The sequence below is a fragment of the Dermacentor variabilis genome, chromosome 3 (genome assembly GCF_050947875.1).
Source record: "Dermacentor variabilis isolate Ectoservices chromosome 3, ASM5094787v1, whole genome shotgun sequence".
Taxonomy (NCBI): domain Eukaryota; kingdom Metazoa; phylum Arthropoda; class Arachnida; order Ixodida; family Ixodidae; genus Dermacentor; species Dermacentor variabilis.
This window is the reverse complement of record NC_134570.1, coordinates 82,551,106-82,578,931: the sequence shown is the minus strand read 5'-3', so window position 1 is coordinate 82,578,931 and position 27,826 is coordinate 82,551,106. Positions and strand designations below refer to the sequence as shown.

The following is a 27,826-nucleotide window of genomic DNA, read 5'->3' as shown; positions in this document are numbered from 1 at the left end:
ATGAACACCAAGAACGCCCCATCTTGCGTGAGCCATAATCATCTAAACTAAGAATTTTTCTTTTTAGTAAGGTGTCGATATCGCGGCCGGTAGCGCACGGCTAGTCTTGCGCGCTGCCCAAATCCGGGCATCAAGCAACTTGCATTCAACTCGCGCTATTCTGTTTTGTTTTCTCGCGGTCTGCATGTTGACCGACTGTCGCATTCGCAAGCGCACCGCGACGTCACGCCTTTCATCGCTTTGGGACGCGCTTGGCATTCGGACTTTCGCGGGCGGCGTCTTTTCTTCCTAGGACAACGGTCGCGGTTATTTGTCACAAAATTTACCACAACACAGAATTTCATTAACGCGTGGGTATGGCTTACTGCCCGTAATTTGTGATCCCATCGTTTTGGATATTTTTGCCAATAAAATCAATCTTCTTATTCCATGGGTTTGCACTAAAACGAGAGGAAACAACCCCGTTGTCACCCGTAAGGTTCTAGAACTGCTTCACACTTCATATTAACACTGCCACATGCTTAACGAACTTGAAACGATGGCTACAAATAATTATCTCATAACTTAAACGATAAACTGTTGCGCGCTATTCCGTTTCCACATTTCGTTGTCCCTGACACCTTTGCGTGTTCCAAATTTGTTTCTGTTTATTTTCGTGCTCCTCGTAATATATTGCACTTGACCACTGCGTACTTGTGCTATTTCAGTTATGTTTATAGCAGTCGTAATAACAAGAGATCCCATTACAGGGATTCGATCACTTAAAGACCTTTTTGTACTATACTTGCTACAACACCCTGTACCATATTTGAAACCGATAAACTGAAGCTGAAACTCAACTAAAAGAACAAATTCCTTCCAGAGCCTTCTCGTATATATCGAGTTGCCATGATCACTGATGTAAAGTGCATTTTCTATCTTCTCGCGCAAAGTTACTTCTTTTCCCTTCACTCATTGTCGATGCATCTAATGACTTGAACCACTTGCTCTGTTCCATAGCCCCTATAAGTGACGCTTCTCATTTCTAGTCTGCTGTGGAAGAACATTTCTATCTATGCAGCCGAATACGTAGCTCTTTATTTGTGTTTCTTATGATACCGGGTGTCACAGCGAACACTTTGAAAAATATTTAAATATTGCCTGTGGCAGATAGCAGAGTTGTAGTCCACAAGCTGGTGTACTCGAAAAGGCGGACAATACTTGCACAAAGAATGAAATGAAAAATCGACTAATTACCAGAACTTTATTAATTAAGTTTTAACTAATTACCTTATGGCACATGTTGCAAACATTGTAGCGGAGGAATTCGCAGTGCGGATCCACTTGAAACAAATTCTCAGGATGACGCCAGTTTCGAGATATTAATTCTCGTACTTTGCGGAGAAATGCATTGGCATTCCGGTTAGTTTTGTTCTTCAGGGCATAAAATGACGTTTTGTTAAGAAAGTAAGTGCAGTGGCTGTGCAGTTTTACCGCAAGTTTCATGGCACATATCTCGTAAATGGTGTCATCCACACAATCTTATTTCGAGTGGGTATGCCTTGGACTCTCACCCGCTGGAAATTGTAAATTTCAGTATGTACCACAAGGCAATTAGTTAGCAACTCGAGTAGTGCATTTTCCTTGCTTAGTCGTTTATGCATTTCAATTCCATGTGTTATTGTCCGTCACAGGCAATTTTAAAAAATCTTTGAACTTGTTATCTGAAACACCGTATATATGTAGAAGCACACTCTGTTTTGTGAAGCTCTGGCATGGAATTTGAATAAATAATTAAGAAAGTAAATAATAAATGAATATGCATCTGCCAGAAGTAATTGCTCTCGGGTCGAGTGATGCCCCCTATTCCGAGCACTAGTGTCCCGTAATGGTCTACTACTAAACATGGGGTACGCCTAGGAATGCCTCATAACGGTATGCAGGCATCACCAATTGTGTCTGCCTTCCACAGCGGCTTCAAGCAGTAAGTGAAAAACATGGACCACCAAAACATAAACACCGCATAGAGTGAAGGAAGTGAAAGTTCCTTCTTTGGTTGCACCTCTTTCACCTCCTACGATGGTACAAACCTTTCTAGATTAACCACCCTGTGCTCGCAACATCGTCTGTGTTCAACACGGCCAACACCGCAGACGACGGGACAAGACGGACGCAAGATACAAGCCGGACAGATGCGCTGTATTGTTTGGGTATCTGCTCTCCCATCGTTAATGGCATCTGTTATTGTGCACTCCAATGCCTGTAGGTGGGGGTTCCTTAAGGCGACAGCCTTAAGTGGCTCCTTGCAATGACTCATGCTTAAAGAACGCGGCGTCTAGTTAAGTGGTGCAAAAAATATCATCAGCAGCAATGGCTCATACCCCCGTAAGCAAGCAAGATACAATGGCTCATACATCCGTGACTAAGCAAAAAAAAGAAGTGCAATGATTCGTACACATTCAAGGCAGAGGCTACAAGCGCTCAACAAAGCGAAGGGAACAGTGCATACAATCATTTAAATCCGCCGTACAACACGTAGAACGGCATACGTTTCAATAACGAACAAGTTCAAAACAAGCATCTGTACCATCGATAAAGCATTGCATACCTGCCCGGAAGTACGCTACGGCCAAGGATGCTCGCCAAGCGAGAAACGAGGTGCGACGTGCGAAGAGGCGGCAGCAAGGCGTTCTACCGCTAGTGCGGCCCTGCTGAGAGGATGCAACGTTCGGTCGAAGAGAAACGTCGTTGGCGCGGGTCTGACACTGCTATAATAGCGCGTGAAGCAGCAGCTAAGCGTCGAAAACGAGCAGAAGCCGAACTGCGAAAGCAGCAACGCGACGATGCGAGACGGCACTAGTAGAGAGGAGGCCGAAACTCGCGGACAACGGCTTGCCGCGCATTTGCTCCACACTGCAGCTCTTTCCGTCTTACAAGAAGTCGGATCCCTCCGACCACACAACTTGATGCATCGCCAAGTGTGCAGCAGGCTTTCGCCTTCTCATGTTACAGGTTGTAGCATGTTAGCGTAACATGCTACAACGTGCTCTGCAACTTGGTAATTTATATGTTTGCGATTCAAGCAATAATGAAAAAGTCCACGAATTAAAAACAATTAATTAGTTAATACTTCGTGAAGACAAAATACTGACTGTAAGTACACACAGCCACGAGTACTATGCAGTCAGTACGATTTCTCTACAACTCTTGGGACAACTCTTGGGACACAGTGAAGGGGGACACACGAGCGCTCGTGTGTCCTCCTTCACTGTGTGCTTGTCGATTGTGCGCGCTAAATATTTCACTATGAATTTGTACCAACTTGCCCAACTATCAGTTCTGTGGTATGCCAATCGTTGGTAAAATCCCCCTTTAAAGGCTTCGGAGTTAAACAGAAAAGTTGCTTCTAGATAATATGCGATACATTTGTGTAGAAGGTGGAATTTGTACGCCACTATTGTCAGCGTATTTAGTAATTAGGGGCAGCTTCACATAACTGTTGAGTTAGTTCGGCAGCACAGATTAAAGATCGCTCTCTACGTATAACTTGTCGCGCCAGCGACGGATCTGGTTATGGTCCCAGAAGAGAACGGTCTGTGGTCAAGCCTGCTCGAAGTTGATTAGAGAGAGAAGCACAGTGAACGTCGAACTAGCCCAGTGACCGTTTTACAGTCTACGTGCGCATCTACTGTATAGCGCGAAGTGCTCACTCTCTCCCTGTTTTCCTCTTTCTATTCCCCGTTTGCCATGCCCTCTGTCTAGGGTAACAAACTGGACGCGCGTCTGGTTAACCCGCATACCTTTGTTCTTCGTGCTTCCTCACTGGCTCTGGCTCTCCACAAACGCTGAACCGCGTATTAAGCGTCGAAAATTATTTAAGACAAAGCAGCCTGTTTCGAGTAGTGATTGGAGCTCGAAGACTTTCTTTTTGTGTTTGGTTGAAAAACATTTATTGCCACGGACGTCGGCACTCTTACTTGGTGGCTTGACTTCAGTTAATTATCCGTTCCTCTTGCACTGCCCCTACAGAAAAATGAAAAAAAAATGCTGCTGATTAAGTTGATAGCCATGGCCTGTTTTTATTTAGCTTTCTTTTTTGCACTAACCAAATTGTGCACTGCTCAGTCATCGGTTGTGATGTTCTGCGGGTACTTCCCGAGAGAGCAGTAGCCACCCTTGCAAACGCCGACTTTGTACGAGCCGAGTCCTGCCTGCGAGTTTCTTTTCGTCGGCGTGTGACTGTACTCCAGCTGCAAAAGAAGAATAAAAAAGAGAAAAAACAGGTTTGACCTATTAGTTTGCATTTCCTACAAGAAATTTCGATTTCTCGTCTCTCTCCAAATGACTTTCTCCGAAATCAGAAAAACGCCTCGAAAATCAAAGCCGGACCACAACGTCTAACGAGGGAGCGAAGTGACAAAACCGCTCTAAGCGCACACTTCATTTCTCCTGTATGCATGGCAAACTTATCAGACTAACTATAAACATAACTCGTCTTGTGCTTGCGTTCATGGCCGACAACGAAACGCACTTCGATCAAAGCGAAGTGTTTTAAGTGTCAAGCATGAGTCGCCATTTCTCGGCATGACATGACGTGACAAGAAGGCTATTTGAGTCCTGGCGAAATGAGATTTAGGGGAGCCAAAGGCTTCCAAAGGTCATGTTGGTAGCTCCGCCCACGATGGGACCGGGAGACGAAGTCCCGCCGCAATGTCGTGGACCCTCTAGACAGCCTGGAGTTGAATGTGGGGATTGCTGCTCTTTCATGATCAATTCTGAAAATCTAGAAGTATACGCGCGAAAGGTTTGCTGCTTTCCGATTAGCGGGTCTATAGTGAGTCCTTGAGCCTTTCTTCGGTCGCCATAGTCACATGGTCGCTCATTTCTTCGTCTGATTTGTGGGAGCGTTTGGCCTTTTGGTACGAGGCCCTGCGTTGTCTACTCTATTGGGGACGCCTCCCGTTGTCACCACGTTGGTGTCAACCTTTTGTTATGTGTGCGAACGAAAGGAGGAGCGAGAAAAGCACAGCGCGAGCTAAATGCCGCTCCAAGCACGTGGGTACGGTAGGATATAGATTGTGTCAAGCGGTTGCCATGGCTCAGAAAGAAAAAGTCAGCCGGGCAGTGAAGAGAAAGGATACGAGCTCGGGCACCATTCAAGCGCTGGAAAACGTGAGGGTTACGGCAAGTGTTATCAGGTGGACGCTTCCCTCATGCGGAGGTTCACGAGCGACCTATTAAACATTGCGAACACTGGATATTACCAACTGTTTGCGACGTAAGATAAGCGGAATGTGAATTGCTCTAAGTGTAAAGGTGGCTTCCACCTAATCGAGTGTCGTGCTACGCTTATCCACATGGTAGGAAGAAAAAGATCCAGAAGGGAGCGTCAAGGTGCAACCTTGAAGCCTAGTCGATAATGATATAAAAAACTATTAGGCCTAAGTCACGTGATAGGCAGGCGATAACGTCTTGTCGTCTACCTTTTGACGCGAACAGTTCTGCGCCTTCTATTGAACAAGCAAACATTCGTAACGTCTAAGCCTACTGACTCTAAATGAAAAACTGGTAGAAAAAAAGAGGCAACCACGAAAGCGCAGCAATGTTGCTACGTCTAACCTTTGTAACTCTAAATATATTCACGATATGGATCCAAGAACAAGCATTTACGTGTACCGTGTACGTGTATCACGCACAATGTCTAAATAATATTTTGTAAGCCTCCAGGTTTCTGCCCTGTAGGTGAGTGCTGGTAAGACACAGCTATTATACACTTTTCTTGTGAGGGATAATGGCAACCGGCTGTTCATGATCTGACAATGCCTGCCAAACGCACCCCAGCCCATTCTTATTCTTCTGGTTATTTCCATCTCATGATCCGGATCCGCCATCACTACCTGCCCTAAGTAGATGTACTCCCTTACCACTTCCACTTTCTCGCTACCTATTGTAAATTGCTGTTCGCTTCCGCTACTGTTAAACATTACTTTAGCCCAAGACCACGGCTTGACAGAGCTGAAGCAGGTGACTGTTGCCTCCAAAAAGCATGCGCAAAAGTTACCGCGAATCAATCAATATCTTGAATCCTCCGGCGACCTTGTGAGCCTATTCGTTCCCGAAAACCACCACACAGACGGGCCGCGGAAGAGATGGGTGGCGTCAGAAAAGGTTGACTTCCTTAGGCTAGCTGAGTGACGTAACGTTCCATCCTAGGTTTTTTTTCCCCTCCTTACTTGTCTGTGATGAATGTCAACTTCCCCTTCCTTGAGTTCGCTAGCACATTCATGCTTTCCGTAGAATTAAGTTTAATAGCGTGGGCAGCTTGCTACTGTTTACTAGCGCCCTTGTGCCGCACCCAATGATTGCGCATAGCTTCTGTTCAATATTCACAGCAACCGCAATGCACAAATGATACTGGCGATATATATGGTATCTTAAGAGATAAGAAGAAAGGCCCCTATATACTATACAGTTAGTATATAGTGTAGACATATATATATATATATATATATATATATATATATATATATATATATATATATATATATATATATATGTCTACACGCGTTTCGCGTGGGTTGCACCGACGCCTGCCCAAAGCTAGAAGCTCGCACGATTTCATTGCACCACCAATTATATTGTTACGGAAGGAGGAAAGAAGACAGAGGAAGAAGAAGATCGTGAGACGCTAGCTGCTGCGTGTTGTTGGTGGCAGCCATCTTGTCTACGCTGGCTCATCCTGTAAATATATTGTAAATACAGTCTTTATAAACTTCTAACATCCCCGTAACATATTGGTGGGAGGTGCGGGGTACCACGGCTGGAAAGGGAGCTCCACAGTGGACGTCGCATCACCGTCCGCACCCCGAATGACGGTGAGCACGCGGGATCAACGTCGTTGCCGCCTCCAACGTCACCGTCGCCACGTACGTCGCTGTCGCCTTCGGTTGTGGTTGTGCAACCCAAGGATCCTGGAACTTTCTGCGGGACCGATGGCGCCGACGTTGTAGAGTGGGTGGCTATGTGTGAACGCGTGAGTGGAATCAACAGATGGGACCCTACGCTTACGCTAGCCAACCTGTTATTCTACCTATGAGGCACGGCAAAGGAGGGGTGCGAAAACCACGAAGAGGAGCTCGCCACCTGGGACCAATGCAAAGAGAAGCTGACAGACATGTTTGACAAACCAGCCGGCCGTAAAATTGCCGCAAAGCAGGAACTGGCCTCCCGTGCCCAATCCCCCACGGAGTCCTATGTCTCGTACATCCAGCACGTGCTGGCACTTTGTAGTAAAGGCGATCGCGACATGACCGAAGCTGAAAAGGTCGGGGACATGCTTAAGGGCATTGCTGGCGACGCCTTTAATCTGCTCATGTACAAAAGCTGTTCTACAGTAGATGCCATCATTAAACAGTGCCGACAATTCGAGAAGGCAAAAAGCCGACGTGTCTCGCAACCATTCGCCAGACTTCCTAATACTGCCGCAACGTCGACATGTGAAGATCAACTCTCACAGCAGCATGCGTAGCCATCAAAGGAGGTGGTGTGAATCGTTCGACGTGAACTTGATGCGACGGTGCCCGCAGCTTTCTGTTCGCGTAGCCCTGATGCTGGCACTTTTCCGGTTCCCCTCGTACAAGCCATCGTTCGCCAGGAACCTGAAAACATTGGTTTACATTCTGTGTGTGCTGTCGCCAATCCCAGAACTATCGAACGCCCTTCTACTATTTTCGCTCCACTCCGACGCTTCTCTCCGCGTTATCGCAACCCGAGTGAGTGGAGAACTGCGGACGACCAGCCGATATGTATTACCTGTCGCCGCATTGGTCATGTCGCCCGATACTCTCGCAACTCGTGACCCTCAACACCTCGCACGCCGACCAACCTGAGCCGTTTTGATGGAAATGCCCGCAATCTTTCGCCCACCGCCGAGTCTGACAGCACCGCCAACTCTGCTCGAAAAACGTGGTAGATCCGCTCACCATCGCCGCGCGGACACCAGTCTCGTTCACCGCAAACACGTCGTCCATTTCTCCGTTCGCGGCAGCCACGTCGCCTTTCGTCCCCTATGGCCTTTGGCCGCACCCTTTCGGAAAACTAAGAAATGCAGCCCTCGGAGGTGGTGCTGCATTGCCTACTACAGCAGCAAATCCTTGGTCTGTGCCCTCAAGCAGAAGTGTAATAGGCGTTAAAATAGATGGCGTACCTGTCCAAGCACTCGTCGACACTGGAGCCCACGTATCTGCGAGGAGTGCTAGCCTGCGTAGACGTTTAAAGAAGGCCCTCACCCCAGCAGCTGCCCCAGTGCTTCGTGTGGCCGACGGCGGCGTGCTAGTTGCTCTTGGAATGTGTACTGCGCGTTTAAGTATAGCCTGCCGCCCTACTTCTGTTCTCTTTGCTGTGATCGACAACTGCCCTCACGACGTTATCCTTTCATTGGACATTTTATCCATTCATTCTGCTCTCATCGACTGCGCGACCGGCGTTCTTCAGTTAGAACTGCCTCAACTCACCGGTGATCCGAGCGCCGTCCCACCGCACTTGTACTCGCTTCACGATGTGCGCCTGGTACCCGAGGCAGTGACTCACGTCACTTGTACCGCTCAGCCACAGGTTCCTGACGGTGAATATGTGCATGGCGCCATCTTCGACGTGCTTTTAAACCGGAACGTTGCTGTTCCGCATACGCTGGTCACGGTTACTAATAACGAACTCGTTCTACCGCTTCTGAATTTCAGCGTGTGCCCTCAATTGATTCCGGCCGGCATGTCATTGGCCAGCGTTTCTAGTGGTTCTGAATTTGACATTGATAGTCTGAATGCCGATAGTTTCTTGACGCCAATTGCAGCTCACAGGTCTGGTTCCTTAACGGATGACCTCGTGAAAATGATTGCACCTGACCCCGCCTCTGCAAAGGCCACGGACTTCTTAAATGCTGCTTGAATCTGCAGTGAAATCTTTGATTTCGGCGACAGGCCCTTAGGCCAAAAATCTGGTGTTCACCACTGTATAAATACTGGAGACACGAACCCTATTCGTCGGCGTCCCTATCATGTATCGCATGCTGAACATCGAGTCATCCAAACAGATGTGGACAAAATGATCCGCAAAGGGGTCATCGAGCCATCAGCCAGCCCTTGGGCTTCGCCTGTCGCCCTTGTGAAAAATAAAGATGGTACCTGGCGTTTTTGCGTCGACTATCGCTGCTTAAACAAGATCACGCGAAAAGACGTCTGGCCGCTACCATGCATCGATGACGCCTTAGGCTGCTTGCACGGAGCTAAATACTTCTCGTCCATCGATCTTCGATCCCGCTACTGGCAAATTTCAGTTGATGAAATGGACGGCGAGAAGAGGGCCTTCATCACGCCGGATGGCTTATATCAGTTCAAAGTCATGCCCTTTGGCCTATACAATGCTCCTGGGACATTTGAACGTATGATGGACTCTCTTCTGCGAGGCTACAAATGGACCACCTGTCTTTGTTACCTTGACGACATTATTGTTTTTTTCTCCCACGTTCGGCAGCCACATTACCCGACTCGCTGCCATTCTTGCGGTCTTCCGAAAAGCCGGCCTCCAATTGAACTCCACGAAGTGTCAATTCGGGCGCCATCAGATCACCGTGTTTGGACACCTGGTTGACGCATCCGGTGTTCAACCAGACCCGGAAAATTTCGCGCCATACGCCGTTTCCCTGTGCCACGTTCTGCTTCTTACGTGCGCTGCTTCATCGGCCTGTGTTCCTACTTTCCCCGTTTCGGCAAAAACTTCGCCGACGTTGCTCGGCCTTTGACAGATCTTCTAAAGAAGAACGCGCCATTCTCATGGGGCCCGGAGCAGGCTCACGCGTTCGCTGCTCCCATCGGGTTTCTGACCACCCATCCCATACTTGCCCACTTTGATCCATCTGCACCAACTGACGTCCACACTGACGCAAGTGGCCAATGGCATCGGCGCTGTTCTCGTCCAACAACAGAATGGTGCCGAGTGCGTGATAGGCTACGCCAGCCGCCTGTTGTGACCTGCCGAGAGAAGTTACTCCATCAGCGAGCGGGAGTGTTTGGCTTTAGTTTGTTGTCGCCAAGTTCCGGCCATATTTGTCGGCCGCATGTTTTCGGCAGTTACAGACCACCGCGCACTCTGCTGGCGGTATTACCTCCGGGAACCGACAGGACGGCTTGGTCGCTGTGCTTTGCGGCTCCATGAAGTTTCCTTTATTGTCAATTACAAGACTGAACGCCTCCACAAGGACTCTGACTGCCTCTCTCATCACCCCGTGGATCCCCCCGATCCTGCTGCGCATGATCCGGTGACCTGCGTGATGGCTTTTACTGACATGACCGACATGCGCGCTGAACAACAACGCGACGAATCCTCACAGCCCATCATCGCCGGAGTGCAGTCTGGCAGCACTGACGGCACGTGCCGAATGTTTGTGCTGCACGACGGCATCTTCTACCACCGCAATATGACCACTGACGGCCTTGAGTTGGTTCTTTGTCCTTCCTCGTCATCTGCGATCCATCCCTCTCGAACAACTTCACAATGCACCGACGGCGGCACACATTGGAGTTTTGCGCACATACGACCGCGTACGACGCCGCTTCCTCATGCCGGGTCTCTACCGCTCAGTGCGTCGCTATGTCACAACTTGCGAATTGTGTCAGCGCCGGAAAAAACCTCCCCTGACACCTGTCGCATCACTCCATCCAATTGAAGTTCCCTCTGAACCGTTCTTTCGCGTAGGCCTTGACCTGCTTGGCCCTTTTCCGACGACAACTAGAGGGAATAAGTGGATCGCCGTCGCTACTGATTACGCGACACGCTACGCGATAACAAAGGCGTTGCCGAGTAGCTGCGCAACCGACGTCGCCGATTTTCTCCTCCTTGACGTTATTATCCACCATGGTGCGCCTCGACAGTTACTTACAAACCGCGGCCGCTTGTTCTTGTCTCGAGTTGTCGATGACCTCCTCCGCTATGGTGCCACTGAGCACAAGCTGTCCACCGCCTACCACTCAGAAACGAACGGTCTTACGGAACCTCTCAAACGAACAATCACAGAGGTGCTGTTTATGTACGTCTCCAAGAATCACCGTGACTGGGACGCCACGCTGGCCTACGTGACGTTTGCGTATAACTCGTCCCAACATGACACCGCAGGATATTTGCCCTTTTATCTTTTGTATGGTCGCAACCCCACATTGCTGTTTGACACCATCCTCCCTTCTGGGCCACATTTTGCAACCGAGTACGCTCGTGAAATCATCGATCGAGCTCACATGGCACGTCAAGTCGCCCGATCTCATTTATCAGCCTCGCATCATATACAAAAACAGCGTTATGACCGGTGCTATCGCGATGTTAAGCTCGAGCCAGGTGCTTGGGTGCTCCTTTGGTCATCATGTCGTCGGGTTGGCCTCTTCCAGAAGCTTCTATCTCGCTACACAGGGCCTTATGAGTCCTACGTCAAATTAACGACGTAAATTACGACATTTCGCCGCTACACTTTGATGCGTCCTCAGGTCCGACGCCTGTTGACGTCGTGCACGTTTCGCGGCTGAAGCCATTCTTCGCCTATACCATGCGCCGAGACGGCGCTTTACCACCCGGGGTCCTGTTACGGAAGGATCAAAGAAGACAAAGGAAGAAGAAGATCGCGAGACGCTGGCTGCTGCGTCTTGTTGGTGGTCAGCCATCTTGCCTAAGCTGGCTCATCCTGTATTGTACAGTCTTTGTATACTCCTAACATCCTCGTAACAATATGTAGACTGATGCGCGTCCATTGCAAGCAACATCTTGCACAAAAGCCGGACAGATCCAGAGTGACTAAATACAGAAACAGGCCATAAGCAAGTGCCTTTAGCCGAACAAGGAATTGAACGCTGATATTACGAAGAGACGAATACAAAGACACAACCACGGCACCTGCGATTAACCTTTCGTGTTCACCTTTATATTAGGAGAATGCCAGCAAACTTGAGAGTAGAAAAAGAATCAAGAGGCAGACATAGACAAAGAGACAGAAAGGTGGCAGCCACCTTTCTGTCTCTCTGTCTATGTCTGCCTCTTGATTTTTTTTCTAGCTTTCTGTCTCTTTGTCTATGTCTGCCTCTAGATTTTTTTTCTACTCTCAAGTTTGCTGGCATTCTCCTAGTATAACCATGTACCAACTAGCCCAACAAGCCACTCTCGTGTTCATCTTGTTTGCCCTGCACAGTTCGTTTAGAGTGAATGAACAAGTCCACTCTCGTAATCAGTGCAACACGCTGTATATCAGGAGCCACAGGGTTGGTTTAGTGGCTTGGTGTGGGGCTGATAAAGACGAGGTCGCGGGATCGAATTCCGGCCGCGGCGGCCGCATTGCGATGGGTGGCGAAGTGTAAGAATGCCTGCGTACTGGTCATGGGGTGCACGTTATTGAACCCCAGGGGGTGGAAACTAATCTGGAATGCCCCCACTATAGCATGCCTCATAATGACATCGTCGTTTTGGCACGGAAAACTCCATAATTATTTTTTTTAATATCGGCAGTCCTATGTATACCGTGATACACTATACAGCAGCAGCGGTGGGGAACTAGTAGCGCGCCCGCCTCCTGTGCGGGAAGTACCCGGATCGATTCCCAGTGCCTCGTGGAAGGCACCGGTTTTTCTTAATGGGTAGAGATGCCCCCCGGCGTGGCACTCGGCTGCTTGTAGGGATTTACATCTTGAAAGGGGGCCGTCATATATATTTGCGAAGGTCTCTGGGCGCCCCTTATATTCCCAGCACAGCAATGGTGAAATATTCGAGCATCTGCCACTGTGCGAGGCAGACGAAGGTTACGGCCGGGTGCCCATACCGGTAAAATATGTACAAGGGCGCTTCCGGCCCGGTGCTCAGCGAATGCGGGCGCACCACGCTTGGAAAATACACTCAGCTGATGGGCAGATTATCGGAACAGAACCGGTGGAAATTCCTTTCGAACCTCTGCATGGTCGCATTTCGAGGTGATGATCCCTGGAAAAAACCGAGCGCAGGGCAGGGGCACATCTCTACGTATTAGAAAAACCTGTGCTTTCCAGGTATAGCCCTAAGATTCGATCGGAGTGCCTCCCACTTATCAGGCGAACGCTCGACCATTTCGCCGCTTCATTGGTGGCTATATTTTACTTACCAAGCATTTAACACCGTCGATGCGATTTTCGAACACACTGTAGCCGCATTCAACCTGGCAGGAAGCCACCACGATGAGCTGCAATAATTTGGCAAACTCTCACATGCATGACCCTGGACATACAACTGTGACAGCAATCTTCACTCGTGCAACACATATCGCATGTTAGTGATGTTGAGAACAATTGAAAGCAACAGCTCTCACTCAACTTCCCTCTCGCATGTCCATAATTCGGGTTATGTTGCCAATTTTCGAAATGAAAAGTGCGATTTTTCTGCAACGTCCATGCACAGGACAGATTTGATCGCTTCTGTTTAGTGATTTAAGAGCCGTATAAAGGAAACAGAATGCTTGAGTACGAAAAAAGACAGTGCATGAATTGAAGATGAAAGCTGTCTGCTGGGGCACGACCATTCGACTCTGTAAGCAATAAAGCAAATTTTCGGCTGAAGAATGTAGTGCTCAACAACTTTGACGGCTATTGATGCGGAAGTGTCAAATAGCCTATTGAGGGATAAAGTCGGCGTCTGTCGTGTGAAGCAACGAAAGGGCACTACGTTACCATTGGCTGCGATGCCGCGTCCCGAGTGTGTCGCGACGAAACAAAGGGGGCGAAAGGGAACACCTGCTGCACACTATCGCGCTAAGTGTTGCGTGAGGGGAGAGGGCATCGCCGCGACGCCACGTCACCATCACCCTCACTCTCGGGAGCCGGAGCGTGGCCCGTATTTTTCTCCCCCCCTCCCCCCCCACTGGACGTAGCTGCTGCACGCGGCTGCCGGCCTTAGTGGCCGCTGCTGGTTCCTCGGTCTCTCGTCGCGCAGGAGATTTCTGACATGTGGTGCCGGCACCGCAGGCTGCTGCTGCTTGTTGTCTCGGGCATCATGTACCGCTACGGTACTTTGCTCGCAGCACAAAACTCGAAGCACCGCTTAGCGGCGTTCAATTGGGCATTATTGCTTTCGCATTACCAACTGATCAGAAGTGCTTAGGTGTACTCGGATTTTTTATACACCCTGTGGTATCCCAGTGGCCACGGCGTTGCGCTACTGGGCTTGAGACTACGGATTCAATTTCCGCCGCGGCGGCCTCATACCGATGGGGGTGGAATGCAAGAACGTTCGCGTACTTACATTAACGGTGCATGCGTATGAAACCCATAGGGTGAAAATTAATGCGGAATCTCGCAGAACTGCGAGCCACATATATATGAGATGGTAGTTTATGCACGTAAAAGTACTGAACTTAAATAATTTAATTTGATCGCTACTGTTTGTAGCGATGTTTCTTAACCCTTATTGGCAAGGCAAGGCTACGTCACACGCTCCTTGCTTACTAATTTATTCGTACAGGACTCGAGAGGTATATTCGTCGCAACTTGCGCATTGCCCATCTAACATCCGTAAATTAGCATTCGCATCATTTATACGCCCTCAGCTTGAGTTCGCGTCCCCTATATGGTCTCCCTACCATGAATACTTAATCCGCATGTTAGAAGCCATCCGAAACCGGGCTAGTCGATTTATTTCCCGAAATTACAGCTACCAGTCAAGCATTACTCAAATAAAACTCGACCTTTCCCTTCAATCACTGAGTAGCCGACGTGACATAGCACTCTTGTGCTTGCTCCATATATATGTTCACCAAATGAAGCCATCAAATTCCCACTGGAACGCGCGTCTTGCACATCACGACGACTTTATAATGATTTAAGCCTCACTCGCATTTATGGCAACACAAGCGCACTTAACTTCTCGGCTCTACCACGAGCGACTCGGTTATGGAATTCGCTTCCAAACAGCACTGCCGCTCAAGTGAGCAATGATAAATTCAGACAACTGCTGAACCTACAGTCTCCATCATAACAAATGTATTCATCTGTACATATGTCACGTCATATAATACGTGTTACATATGGGTCATGACTTTCTTTTTGTTGTTGTTATTGTTGTTTCAATTTTGTTTGCTTTATGTGCTCGCGCTATGTACGTTATTTTGCGCGAGTGTTGCATCGCTTTTTATGTTACCGTGAATTGTACTTTTCATTCCTTTCCCGACAACTCTTTGTATTGATTTACCGTTTTTATTTGGTGCACTGTTTTGCAAGCACGTGATCATTATCAACATTTTTAGCACTAACATTTTTTTAGCGCTGATATATCTATTTTCTCTTGTCATTTGTTCAATGACGCCCCCTTACTCAATGCTCCCCTTGGGGCCTGTAAGGTACTTTGAAATAAATAAATAAATAAATAAGTAAATAAATAAATAAATAAACACTGCTTCATAGCGCACAGGTCACTGCACGGACGGTTCAATATTTTCTCATTTCTTGAATACCGATGAAGGATGTGTCATTAGTTGCCACTGCTTCTAGACCCTCTTTTTTCTATGAGGAAGCTCGCGGATAATTAACATCGGATGTCTTAGCTCATCGTTTGAGCGGTTGAAGCAGTGTTCATACGTACAAACATGTTCTTACAACGCATATGTTTGAAACCTCTCTTGGCTTCGACAAGAGGAAGGCGCGAAAGCACTAGCGAGATTTAAAGCTGTCTGGTCTAGCCATTAAACTTTTAATTTCGGCCGCGAGGCTACAACGTCGTATGTGCGGGTATACTTCCTTTATTTGCCATTGTTGAAAACTGGGCGAAATGTTTGTTGGCAATATGAAATACGGTTGCAGCGCCAAGAAAGAAGACGACATCAGCATGAAATGCACAGGACGTGTGATGTATATCAACTGGCTTACTGCGCGAGTGACTGCATGCATGAAAGGTGCACTCGCATCGAAATTCGAGAGTGCATGTCGTGCCATGCAAATAACCCCCACGTGCATGTATTACAGCTTTATCGCGTGTTTGTGTTGACGCATTCGTCTTCCTGAGCGCTGTAGCCATGTTTCTTATATTTATTCTTCTGAAACCGTGTACGCTCCGAATGCTCACGGTCGCGTAGCTTCAGCGGTTCTTTAACGGGAAATTTCAAATACATGTTCACACTGATGAAAATACAGGGATGACACAGCGGGAACCAGCTTTCCGTGTTCACAGGTATGTGTTTATAGTGCGACGCTCACGAGGGACAGGAATTTACACAGTGGCGCTTGAATTTTATTCTGATTGCAATTATATGAACACTCGAGGCGCGTGCGCGCTGTCGGCGACGCTGTGCGGTTTCGGTATCGACGGTGCCTCGTTTGCGGCGTCTCGCCAAGTTGCCATCCCCGCGTACTATTATAGAACACTGTCTCAGGAGCTTCCGCGAAACGCTAAACCTTGCAGTCGCTTTCAATATTATTCGCCTTCCGAGCGAAATTATCCTTTTTCAAGTTAACTTGCATTGGCTCACAAGGGGCGTTGTCGTGGTCACGCAAAAAAAACCAATTGCTCCCAGACCAGAGCAGCGGTGGGAAAGGCCGGTTTGATTAGTTGACAGCTTTGCCGGCGAAAAAGCGTGAGTCATTAGTAAGGATTCGAGCTACATAGGCACGCGCTTACGGCACGCGCGCAACCAATCAGAGCAGTTTCTCTTCCTCCGGAGAGAGAAAGGGCAGGAAAAGGTTTCGCGCACGCTGCGCCGGCTCCCTTTCCGTTGAGTTCAGTCTTGGAAAACGCATGGGACGGCCACGCTTAGTGAGTTATCCCGAGGACCAGGCAGCCTTCGACGAGCGGTGGCGAGAACTCGCCCGTGAAAGGGCTCGCCGTCGGAGCGCCGATCCAACCATTACAGCCGCGCGAGCCCAGGTGATGCGACAGCAACGAGAACACCCCGAGCTCAGGGACCCGGAGGCCAAAGCAATCCGGCACCGTTACCTGTAGGTTACCTAACCGTGACGAAAATCAGGCGCGCGCAGGACGAGCTTCGCTTACCCCCATTTTCCGATTGGAGAAGGGTTGGTCGTCATTTTTTTCTTCTTTCATTCTTTTTTCTTAATTCCGGCTCGAGTCGTCGGAGTATGTTATTTTTTATTTGCATACACCTTTTGGCGCGCGTTTATTGCGATAGCAATTGTACGAAGACAACGAAGCCAAATTAGACGCGCCGTTAACGCACCCTTCAATCGGCTCGGTATCAGAACCAGGGACAGCATTTTGTCCTCCGCTGCTGGCATGAGACGCCTGGTACCTGGCGTCTCAGGATGCTGAGACGCAGGACAGAGAGACGCAGCAGGACGCTGTTCCTTCTGCCCAGCAGCAGTTGCCTTGCGGGATACGGCGCCCCAACGTGTCACACTCGCGTCTTGTTGGAACACCGCGCGAGATGTCCTAACGCAACGCTAATCCTTGCTTTCACCGTCAATGTTTCGCCTTTTCGGGCTAAATTGACCAATTTTTTTAGCCTAATAAGCCACGGGAAACGAAGAGCCAGAGCTGCCTCTTTCAAGATATATGACTTAAGACAAGGAATGTGCTGACGAGATCGAGGAAAGTATAAAAGTTGATCTAGCTGTCAGCAGCGCCGCAAGCCACCGAAGAAACCACTTCGTCGTCGCACGTACACTGGCAGGTATGACAGTCACGTAGTCCGATATCCTGCAGTTGTACGAGTCTTCATTGATATGCTCGTGTGCCGGCGGAGAGTCTGGGGCTGGAGAGCAAAGCAAAATAAAGATATCCGTTTTTGATCGTGTTAACCGAAAATATTTTCATTTGCGCCGCGTTTTCAGCTTTTAAAGTAATTGTGAAACACAAATCTAGTTCGTCTTTTTTCGTTTCGTCATTCAATCTAGAAATCAATAGGCTATTATGTATAGGGTACGGGCCCGAGTAGTCCATGCCTTCGCAATTAATTTGTTTTCGGCCCGTTGGGCATTCGCAACCCACAGGCAGTTTGCGACTAGATTTGCATTATCTTCCTGTCAAACATGTAAGAGCTTTACAACACATTGGCACATGTATGAATTATAACGGTAGATTTTAAGAAAACGTCGCCAAAGAATTGGGTTCCAACTGCACGCCGATTACAGCCCCGCTGGCAAGGTTATAACTATATCAAACTAGCAGTAACAACGCATTCGTTCTTACTCCTCTTCCCATTTTCATGTCATTCGGTGATCACCACTTGATGTATCCGTCTATCTCTTATCTCCGATAGGTAATCATAAATGTAATTAGTGCAGTGTTTCTGGACGCGGTCAACTCTGCATCTAAAAAGTTCCACTAACAGCTTTGCGATAAAAGAAGCTATCTTGTTGATTGTGTGATTTGCTAGAACTTCGAGCACGCTGTTTTTAATTTGAAGCTGTATATGGCTAGGTTCTTGAAAAAAATTCATGCGTAGATAGAGCCATGTAGATCGAGAATTTCTCTCCATACATGGGCCGATCCCGAAGTCGGCGTAATACTGGGCCGACCCAAGGCGGAGGTGAAGCAGCCTTTAAGCACTCCGCTAACTAGCAAAAATAAGTTTAATATCTTAGATCCAAATACAACCCGTATCAGATTAAGCTGGTAAGAGCAGATAGCACACTTTGACCCGCGTGGGCCACGTATGTCTAGGTTCGCACCGCCTCTCGGCGTTCCAAGCGCTTGCGTATTTCCCTTCCTCTCCTTCCGCTCTCCCGTGGTAGCGTTCCCTTAAGAGTGCTGCCCGCCAGGACTGCGAGGTGGAAGGAAATGCGAACCGTCCATGTCGCTCCGATCCTGCGAACTTCGAACGTTTCGCCGGAGCAACTGCCAGATTTCAGCGGGAGTTTCTAGGGGACCAATTTTGTGCGCCCTGTGTTGTGTGCGATCGCTTGGGCTTTTCGAGGAAACTCACAATCGCCACTCCACTGTGGGTCTTCAACCAACGCACGATCGCCTTGGCTACGGTGAAGCACCGTGTGCCCTCGGAGTGCGGTGAGATGCGTGTCTTTTCTACGTGCCTGAATTCATTAGTATATGGTGTCGTGCCGCGTTTTGCAACAGTGCATGCGTATGGTTACCCCCCGGTGCCTCATCATCTTCCGAGGCTCAACATCGCTGAGGAGCGATTAGCCGAGCCTCGCCTTCCGTTTTTCTGCATATGGCGTGTGAAGCACGGCAACGGACAGTTCGCCATTAAGGGGCCCACATGCACAGCTTCGCTGGTAATCCACCTTCACAGAGTAGAATGGCACTGAATTTTATTCATTATTTGATCATGCTGCCCGTAAACGAAAATGGTTATCGCACGTGTAACCTCTCGAGATAAAACGAAGACAAGTAGATGAAGACAGAACTCCAAGAAGACGAGCTAGCCTCTATAAGCCTTAAGTGATTTCATATAACTTTTTCAACTACAATAACAATGAATGGTGCGCAAATAAAAATCAATTGTTTTCGAGCAGCCGCGCAGCTTGATGGTACTGATGCGTGTCGTGCATTTTTTAGACATGTGGTGGTAAAAATACAATGCATTGCTGATTGGTTTGCCATAGTTACGAACGTGATCATCAGCGTACCGGTCACCAGCTCGCACAATCGTGTTCTGTATGGGAATCATTCACTAGACTATTTATGCGAAGCAAGATAATACTATGGCGTCGCCGGACCAACCACTGGCAGCTCGGACTTGCTACCTAATACATACCAATCATTAATGTTTGCGCGGTGCGAATGGGCTAGCGCACAAAAAAATATAGTCCGCAAACAATAGATGATAATTTACAATGCACGCGAATGGCTGAACGCTTCAATAAAGCTATATTCGCTTTAAGTAAAGTACACCTTGCTACACCTTGTATCTCTTGCTATTTCTTACACACTTTGACGCGCTCGCGATGCATATCTCTAGTTTTCTGTTAGGTGCCTCCAGTGGGCATTAAATACACCTACAATGATGTAACGTAATGCGTGAACGGTGGTGGAATGTACTTTGAGTCTTCCAGCAAAGCAGCCCTATGCTTTGAACAATGGGCCACGATCACGCGCATGAAGATAGAGAACGCAAGAAAGTAGAGAAAGAGAGACACAGGGAGTTCAGACACATAGTAACAGCCCATCAATAGTACCGCAGGCTATCACAGCACAAGGTGAATTGTACCGCACAATGAACGTCAATTCAGACTAGAGGCCCTTGTGCAGGTCGGTTGTCTTTAAATCCTCCAGGTGGCCCTTCGTCGCCCTCATCTGCAACGGCTTACGAGGTCGGCATTCCAAAGCTGTTTGTTATGGTTAAAGTCTTTGACAAGAGTGAGCTAGGCAGTTGCAAGCGATTGTCTATACATGCGGAAGGCAGGCATACGTAACTATACAGTATAGAAACAGATGTCTCATTAAAGAAAGCAAAGATCAAGGAGAGATACGCCAAATACTAGACCGCGATAGACGTAGTAAATCCTCATTAGATCAAGCAGGCCAGGCAACGCCTTCTCGCCGCTTCTTTTCAAAGGAAATACCGATTAAGATCGTTATCACCGTCGGAAGCCTCACCGTACCGGTGCACTAGACCTACAGCGTCATGATGGGACAGTCTATTCCCTGTCAGCCACAAAATGTGCAATCGATGACGCTGCATTAGTGGATTTGCAAGCCAAAAATCGGATCCTTGCTACAGCTGAATATTCTGAATAGTCCGCATTAAGTAAATCTTATCCATCATTTAAACATGATCAAGATTGTCAATAATGGAATAGTGGATTCATTGTTACGAAAAATTCAGGGCAAAAACAAGGGAAAAAAATTCAAACAAGATGCAGCGCTCGGGACGTTTACTTCCTTTGTCTCTTGTCCTTGCACTGAATTTTTCGTACGCACGAATTTAGACGGGAATCCACTACACGTGTTTCTCCGACGCACATGCCGGCAGGCAAGTGAGTCGGTTGTAATCCGCTCGGTTATTCGAAACATGTTCGCAGGCCACTCGTTCGCTTACCTTTGTCGAGGCAGGCGCGATCAACGCATTGACCGACTTCGGTAACTCTCGGCCACCACCTACCAGCCGTCTTTAACTGAAAGAAATGTGTAAAAGATCCCTCACCACGACGCAGTTGATCATATACCAGTACTAAGCCTAATTATGATTAGAATTTATTACAGCTTTGTTTGCTTTTTGCGCCCATGTGGCCCTTGCGGCGATGAACACTATACATCATCATCATCATCATCTCTGTTTGGCCACCTTCTTGAAGTATCAAAACGTGCATTTACCTTACTGCTATTCTAGCAACGTTAAAATGAGATGTTTTGCGTACAGCTGCCCCGTTAGCGCTCAAATTTCTCAGCATTATTGAATTTTTCGGCAGCATCGTTGAACCAAAGACTTGACATCAGTGTCTCCATATTGTCAGGAAAAAGATATATAAGCAAGCCGCTATACGAATGCGGATTTGTTTTGCCACCTGTGTGCGTCTAGAGAAAGCAGCCCGAAAGCGTGAGCTGCAGGGAGAATTTGAGAGTTGAACGGCTTCGCTTTTATCTCGTCTCAACACCGATAAATTTGTGTGATATAAGTAGAAGCACGAAGAAGGAACGATATTAAGTGCTGCCCCTGCGAAGTAACTGTTACGCACACGACCTTGCCGCTGTTCTTCCTTCGTTGCCGAGAAGCAGTGAAATCAGTCCACGTCTATAGACAGAAATTTTATGCTACGTAAAATGTGGCGTGGCAAGCGTTCTGCTAGAATAAAATTAATCCAGTATGGTACGTAAATTCCTTCGCAATTTAACATTGTTATGTTGACAAATGACATTAGAGCTTATTTTCTTGCAATATGGGCTTCGATTGGAGCTCCTTATAGCCTCGCAGTGTTTATTTAGAGCAAGAATTCGTTTTACATTCTGGATGAAACAATTTCACTGTCTAATTCCCCCAGTGTAACTAAGTGATGGCACTTCCTAGTGTACTGGTCGCTGAGTCTATACGCATTTTCGCTAGGCTAAGTTATCTTTGTGCATAATTGTGCTAAATTTCATAGGGCTGGCTTATAATTTATTAAATTCTAGGGGGCCGGGAGGTATTCCATAGCTTCTCGGTCCATGCGACCACCACGCAAAGCCTGACTTTTTCAATTGGTTGGCAACATAGACGAACGTGCTCAAAGAGAACACGCGTGAACCATACCGCCGTGGATGCTCAGGGGCGTCTCGACGGCCTTGTGCGAGCGTTTTCAGGAAACACCTTGTCCTACCTAAATGGCTCCTATTCCACATATTCATTTCGCTATTAAATTAGTTCAAGGGCGCTAAGTATAGTAAAGTTATTCCGCACTGGTTTCTATTTCATTTCTGCCACTATCATCCTCCACGACTCGTGAAAAAAATGTGCTCACACTGACAGGCGGAAAGCAGGCTTCAGAAGAGCACTTATGATGTACAGTCCATTTTAGAAGACATCGGACCCAAATGCTCTGCTTATAAGTCTGAACTCCTAGCACTCAATAACAGGAGAAGGGGTAGAAAAAGCGAGGGGATATAATCCAGAGGAAGAACTCAGGTTGGTACTAACCAGGAAGGCAGGCAAATCTATTAAGCCTGTAGAATTCATCAGAGTCTTACGATTATTCCTGGAAGCAAACGAGGCAAACGGAAGAACACTACAATACACCGCAAGCAAGACGGAGGAGGTTACAAGATTGCTAACGAGAATCGCTAACACAGAGGGTTGGGAGAAAAGAGCGCCATGAGACAAGTCCACGCTTTCGCCTTGCGTCACTTCTCATACGTAGCTGGAATGCTCAGTTGGATACATACAGAGCTAAACAAGCTGAACACATTAATTAAAGGGCTTGTCAAAACAACAGTGGGTTACCGGTTAACACTCTGGAGGTTAAATTAATGAAACTAGGGCTCCGCAACGCAATAGCCGCGGTAATTGAAGCACAGCGAATGGCCCACAGAGAGAGGCTCTCTGGAACAATGTCAGGTAGAGCAATACTCAAATAGGTAACGTGGTACTCGAACGAATCCAAAATTTTAGGTGAAGACACAGTATAACTTGTGGGGATGCGTGACTCTCGCGCACTCCCTGATATGTTTTCGCCGCATAGCGCGTCTCCTGTAATCCGGCTTCGCGGCGTGGCCTGACGCCCGCGGCGGTCGGAGTGGTTGAGGCGCAGTACGAGAGATGGCGCGAGTGTTACGCTGCTAACGCCGCCGACAGGCGGGGTTACTTGGGCGCCGCAAGACAAGGCGCTCTCTCTTGGGTTCGGGACAGCAAGCAGTGCGGTCGTGCCGTGCCGCGCGTGCGCCGATCCATGCTTCTGCGAGACCGTCTCGCGTGGCCGCCTTCGAACGCGCCACCGTTCGCGTGACCGTACACACGAATGACCAGGCGTTGGGATCCAGCATGAGGCGAACATATTCGCTCGCTATCCGGTCGCGGTGAGTCGGACTTCTAGATTTGTCGCGCGCCCATCGGCATGTTTTCTGGATAACAACTCGGCTAGCAGGCATTGATCTATGAAAGGTGCAATAAATGCCCTTGTGATTGTTTGCACTACTGTGTTGTCGTTCCTTTGGCCCAAGAGCATGGGTTTCAAAACCCCACAAACTAATATATAGCATAAGAGAGATAATCAAGACGGCTCCTTTTCTGAGAAATATGCACCCGGTGCACAATTTGGAAAGTAGAAGGGCAAGGGTCAAAGCTCTCCTGCAAGAGATAGAACACGACAGAGAACATGCGGCTTTTGTAGATGCTGCATGAGTCAGAGGAAAGGAAGCCTTTACGGCAGTAGTCGTGGATGCAGATGTACTAACTCGCGATGCTATTAGAATCATTACTAAAGACACGACAGTCGCGGAACAAGTAGCGATAGCATTGGCTTTAAGGAACAATAACTGGACGCGACTTTACAGTGACTCAAAGATGTCTATCAGAGACTTTACCAATGGCTCTGTAACCAAAGCGGCTTCCCAGCTGATCGGTGAGATGGACAGCCAAGGGATCGAAATCTGCTGGTTTCCTGCACACATGGGGTCTGTCGATCCTTCTGGAAAGAATTTAAACGAGATGGCCAACGCAGCTGCGCGAGGACTTACTATCCGTGCACTACGCGACCAGGACCAGAATAACATACAGGAGGAGAACAGGGACCAATTACTTACATATAAAGAAATCACGAAGCATTACTGCACGAACAGAAGAGGATTCCCAGTGCCACACGCTAAGCACAATATAGCTCAAGCATAACTCGGAGTTTGTTGCAGACAAGACCTTATCCGAGTCTAAACTTTATAACAAGCTATATCCAGAAAGAGAGGTACCAATCAATTCCGAGAAGTGTAATGGCATCATTACTCTGTATCGCATGCTTTGGCAGTGTCCTGTGTCTTTCACAAACTGTGACAAGAAAAGAGGCATGTGGCGACGAGTCCTTCACAGTGGAGTTCTTTTAGATGAAGTACAGGCCATCCAGAAGGCCCACGATACGGCGGTAAGGTTAAATCTTACTGTCCCGACGTGGGAGCCACCAGCGTCAACCAAAGGATTGATCATCATCAGCAGCAGCAGCAGCAGCAACAGCAGCAACAGCCTGGTTACGCCCACTGCAGGGCAAAGGCCTCTCCCATACTTCTCCAACGACCCCGGTCATGTACTAATTGTGGCCATGTCGTCCCTGCAAACTTCTTAATCTCATCCGCCCACCTAACTTTCTGCCGCCCCCTGCTACGCTTCCCTTCCCTTGGAATCAAGTCCGTAACCCTTAATGACCGTCGGTTATCTTCCCTCCGCATTACATGTCCTGCCCATGCCCCTTTCTTTTTCTTGATTTCAACTAAGATGTCATTAACTCGCGTTTGTTGATCGTCGGGACCCTAAAAATGTTTATCATACCATACCATACTCTTGTACGACCCTTTCGCCATGAGCACTACGCTAGTGGTCAAAATTTTTCGAGCTGCTGCAGCCACCTCACTTGTCCGTCACGCGACGTTGCAAAACCACGATCATTAACTACGTCAAAATGACGTTTAAGCTCCAAAGATGCCTACCATTATTATTCCGAAAATAACTGAATTTTTTTCACAGAATAGCCTGGACACGCCCCGTTCCGAAAAGAGTAAAAATGGCAGACTCCCCCCCCCCCGCCCCCCACCTCTGGGGTCACTCTGGCACTGGCTAATCCGAGCTGCCCGTGAGAGGGGATTTTTCTGCGCATATTAAAAATTTTTGGTAGCACTATAATGTTGTGAGTCCTTTGGTACATATACGGAATCACTCTGCCATTTATTGGTCGCTGAGAATCCGTTTTAGCATCATTTTTTACCTACGTTGCACGGCACTACGATTTTCGACGAGCCTCCGCATACTAAGCATGGGGAAGCGGACCAATTCCAGACGCGGGCACGGCCCTCAAATCCGGTTATCTACTTTCACAGCGATAGCTTAGAGCCAGCGATATCATCTCCACTTGTGCATGCTCATCGCCTCTTTTCAGTTGATGAGACAGAAAAAAAAAAGCCTGTAAAAGGAGGCAATGCTATTTGCTTCCAAAGCAAGCAAAAGTGACCTCCCATAATACAGGAGAGCGCTTGATTTGGCTGTTCAAACAATGCTGCAGGTCACCGTCCGATCCTTAAGTTGGCGGAATTACCTTAGTTTGAGTTCAGGAGATTGAAGTCATAATAGAACAGTTTCACGTTTTGCGGCCCGAAGTTATCACATCGCGCAGGACGGCCCACTGCTCCTGCGAACAGCTGCAGGACACACGCGGTCGCACTGACCACGCCTCCGCAATCCTTCATAGTGACGGTGTTCACGTGACCGCAACCTTCTGTCGAATCCTTCAAGCCCTAAACTCACAATCTATTTCCTGGTCCCTCTGTCTGTCTCTTTTCGTTATTTCTTTTTCGTATATTAGGTCTTTTTCTTCGCAGGGTTTTTTCCACAGGACGTCTGTTGTTGGGCACGTATGCAGCGTTTATGACGTCAAGAACGAACTTACAGAATGATTGACACCCATGCGCGGTCTCTAGCCCCTAGTGATCAAAGTATCTACAAAATCGGTTTTAATCCACGTCTAAAAGTTCTTGCACCGGATACCATCAATGATGGTACAACTTTTTGCCATGGAGACTGTACTTTGACTAATTTGACTTGATTTATCTGTACTTTAAATTAACGTTGTCTTGGTTAGCTCTCTACTCGAACATTCCCCTGGCAATACTAGAAGGAACAAGCACCATGGTAGCCAGCCGTACTTAGCCTTGCGCAATGTTGACAGCGCTCGTTATGATTCAGAGGTAATTACTTTTTTTCTGACCCATGCAATTGCAGAAAATGCTAAAAGGAAATCTCATTGGTGCTTGTTGGGAAAAATACTTCGCAGTTGAAGGATGGTGCAGTAGATGTTCGTGAATCGAAATTCAGCATTACCAGCGCCTGACCTGGGCGTAATCATTCTACCAATTGATTTTAACCATAACACTGACAGTTGGTAGCACTACTGAGAACTAAACCTCAGCACGTATAAATAACTGTAATGATGTCCTTAATTAGGCTTTATAATCATCGCATATGACGTCTCTCCAAGACCCCGATATTTCGGAACTTACTGCACAGAGCGTTCCACGCTTCACTTCTTTTGTCGTTTTACTTGGACAGAGTGCGGAGCAAGTCGTTTCAACTTTTTCCTGAAAAATGAAAAAAAAAGACATGTTTAAGAACTACACTTTCCCTAGAAAGCGCGACAGGCTTGTTAAAGCTCAATGCATTATTGCGTATGAAGCGATCAAATCAGATCAATTTTTTTTTATTTTGTGCTAAAAGAACGGGGACCAAAAGACCTTACATAGCAAAGTCAGCCTTGCACATGGTAAGACAAGTATACATAGTGGGACATTCCTCTGAAAAACCGCATTTCGATGGGGGCGAAATGCGAAAACACCCGTGTACTTAGATTTAGGTGCACGTTAAAGAACCCCGGGTGGTCGAAATTTCTGGAGTCCTCCACTACGGCGTGCCTCATAATCAGAAAGTGGTTTTGGCACGTAAAACCCCATAATTTTTATTCCTCTGAAAAACGGGGCCTTATCACCGAGTCAGTTATCTTGTACATTTCAAATAGTGCACAACTCACGTGCGCAACAGATATACTTTTTCTTGAAAGACAACCTTTTATCATCGTGTAAGCACATAGAGCATGCGCAGACACGCTTTCTTTAGAGAAACCTTGCCTGACTTCCTAGTGTAATTGTGAGTGATGATGCAGTACAGATGAAGATAGATGATGTGCGCATGTGCCAACTCTACAATGAAGTGAAGCCCGACAAAAGCGACAGAGGCACGCTTTTTGTTATAGGACTTCGAACGGCGTCGACCAATCTATTCACTTTTGCATGCGAGCGTACGTCCAATCTGATTGTTAAGCAGGCAACTCCACGGAATATAACTTCAAGCAACAACACGCATACTCACGGTGTAGTTTACGGACGAGAGGAAATGGTCGCAGGCTTCTTGAGGAACGTGAAACATCAGCACGGGAACAGTGGGAGCTGTTCAAAGAAAAACCGCGCGTTCACATTAGCTTTGTTATCAAGGCTTCTGATGTAACGGTGTTCAACATCATCGCTATGGTCAGTCACCCGAAATGCACCAATGAGCGTCCGATAATCACTACGATGGCATATTAACTCAGCAACAAAAAAATGCAATGCCTGTTTTAAATGTGGGAAGAAACCTTAGACGATCTATTAGCTTTTACGTAGAGATTAGGATGCATCTCCGTTCTTACAAAATACAGCGAAAATGTTAAAGACCATTTAGAGCGCAGTCCTT

The 27,826-nt window shown here is 47.6% G+C and overlaps 1 protein-coding gene and 1 pseudogene across 1 annotated transcript in view; both read right to left on the bottom strand.

The window, feature by feature from the left end:
• Positions 1 to 9,747: 9,747 nt before the first annotated feature.
• Positions 9,748 to 27,826, bottom strand: part of LOC142574586 (uncharacterized) — a 78,878-nt gene continuing 60,799 nt past the window's right edge. The window contains exons 11-16 of the mRNA XM_075683636.1: positions 27,467 to 27,543; positions 26,605 to 26,682; positions 20,981 to 21,080; positions 17,643 to 17,731; positions 13,142 to 13,219; positions 9,748 to 10,004 (exon numbers count right to left, since the gene is read on the bottom strand). Of these exons, the coding sequence (XP_075539751.1) occupies positions 9,825 to 10,004; positions 13,142 to 13,219; positions 17,643 to 17,731; positions 20,981 to 21,080; positions 26,605 to 26,682; positions 27,467 to 27,543 (602 nt within the window). The 3' untranslated portion in view covers positions 9,748 to 9,824. The remainder of the gene's footprint in view (positions 10,005 to 13,141; positions 13,220 to 17,642; positions 17,732 to 20,980; positions 21,081 to 26,604; positions 26,683 to 27,466; positions 27,544 to 27,826) is intronic.
• On the bottom strand, positions 18,455 to 18,636 carry LOC142576816 (U2 spliceosomal RNA; annotated as a pseudogene).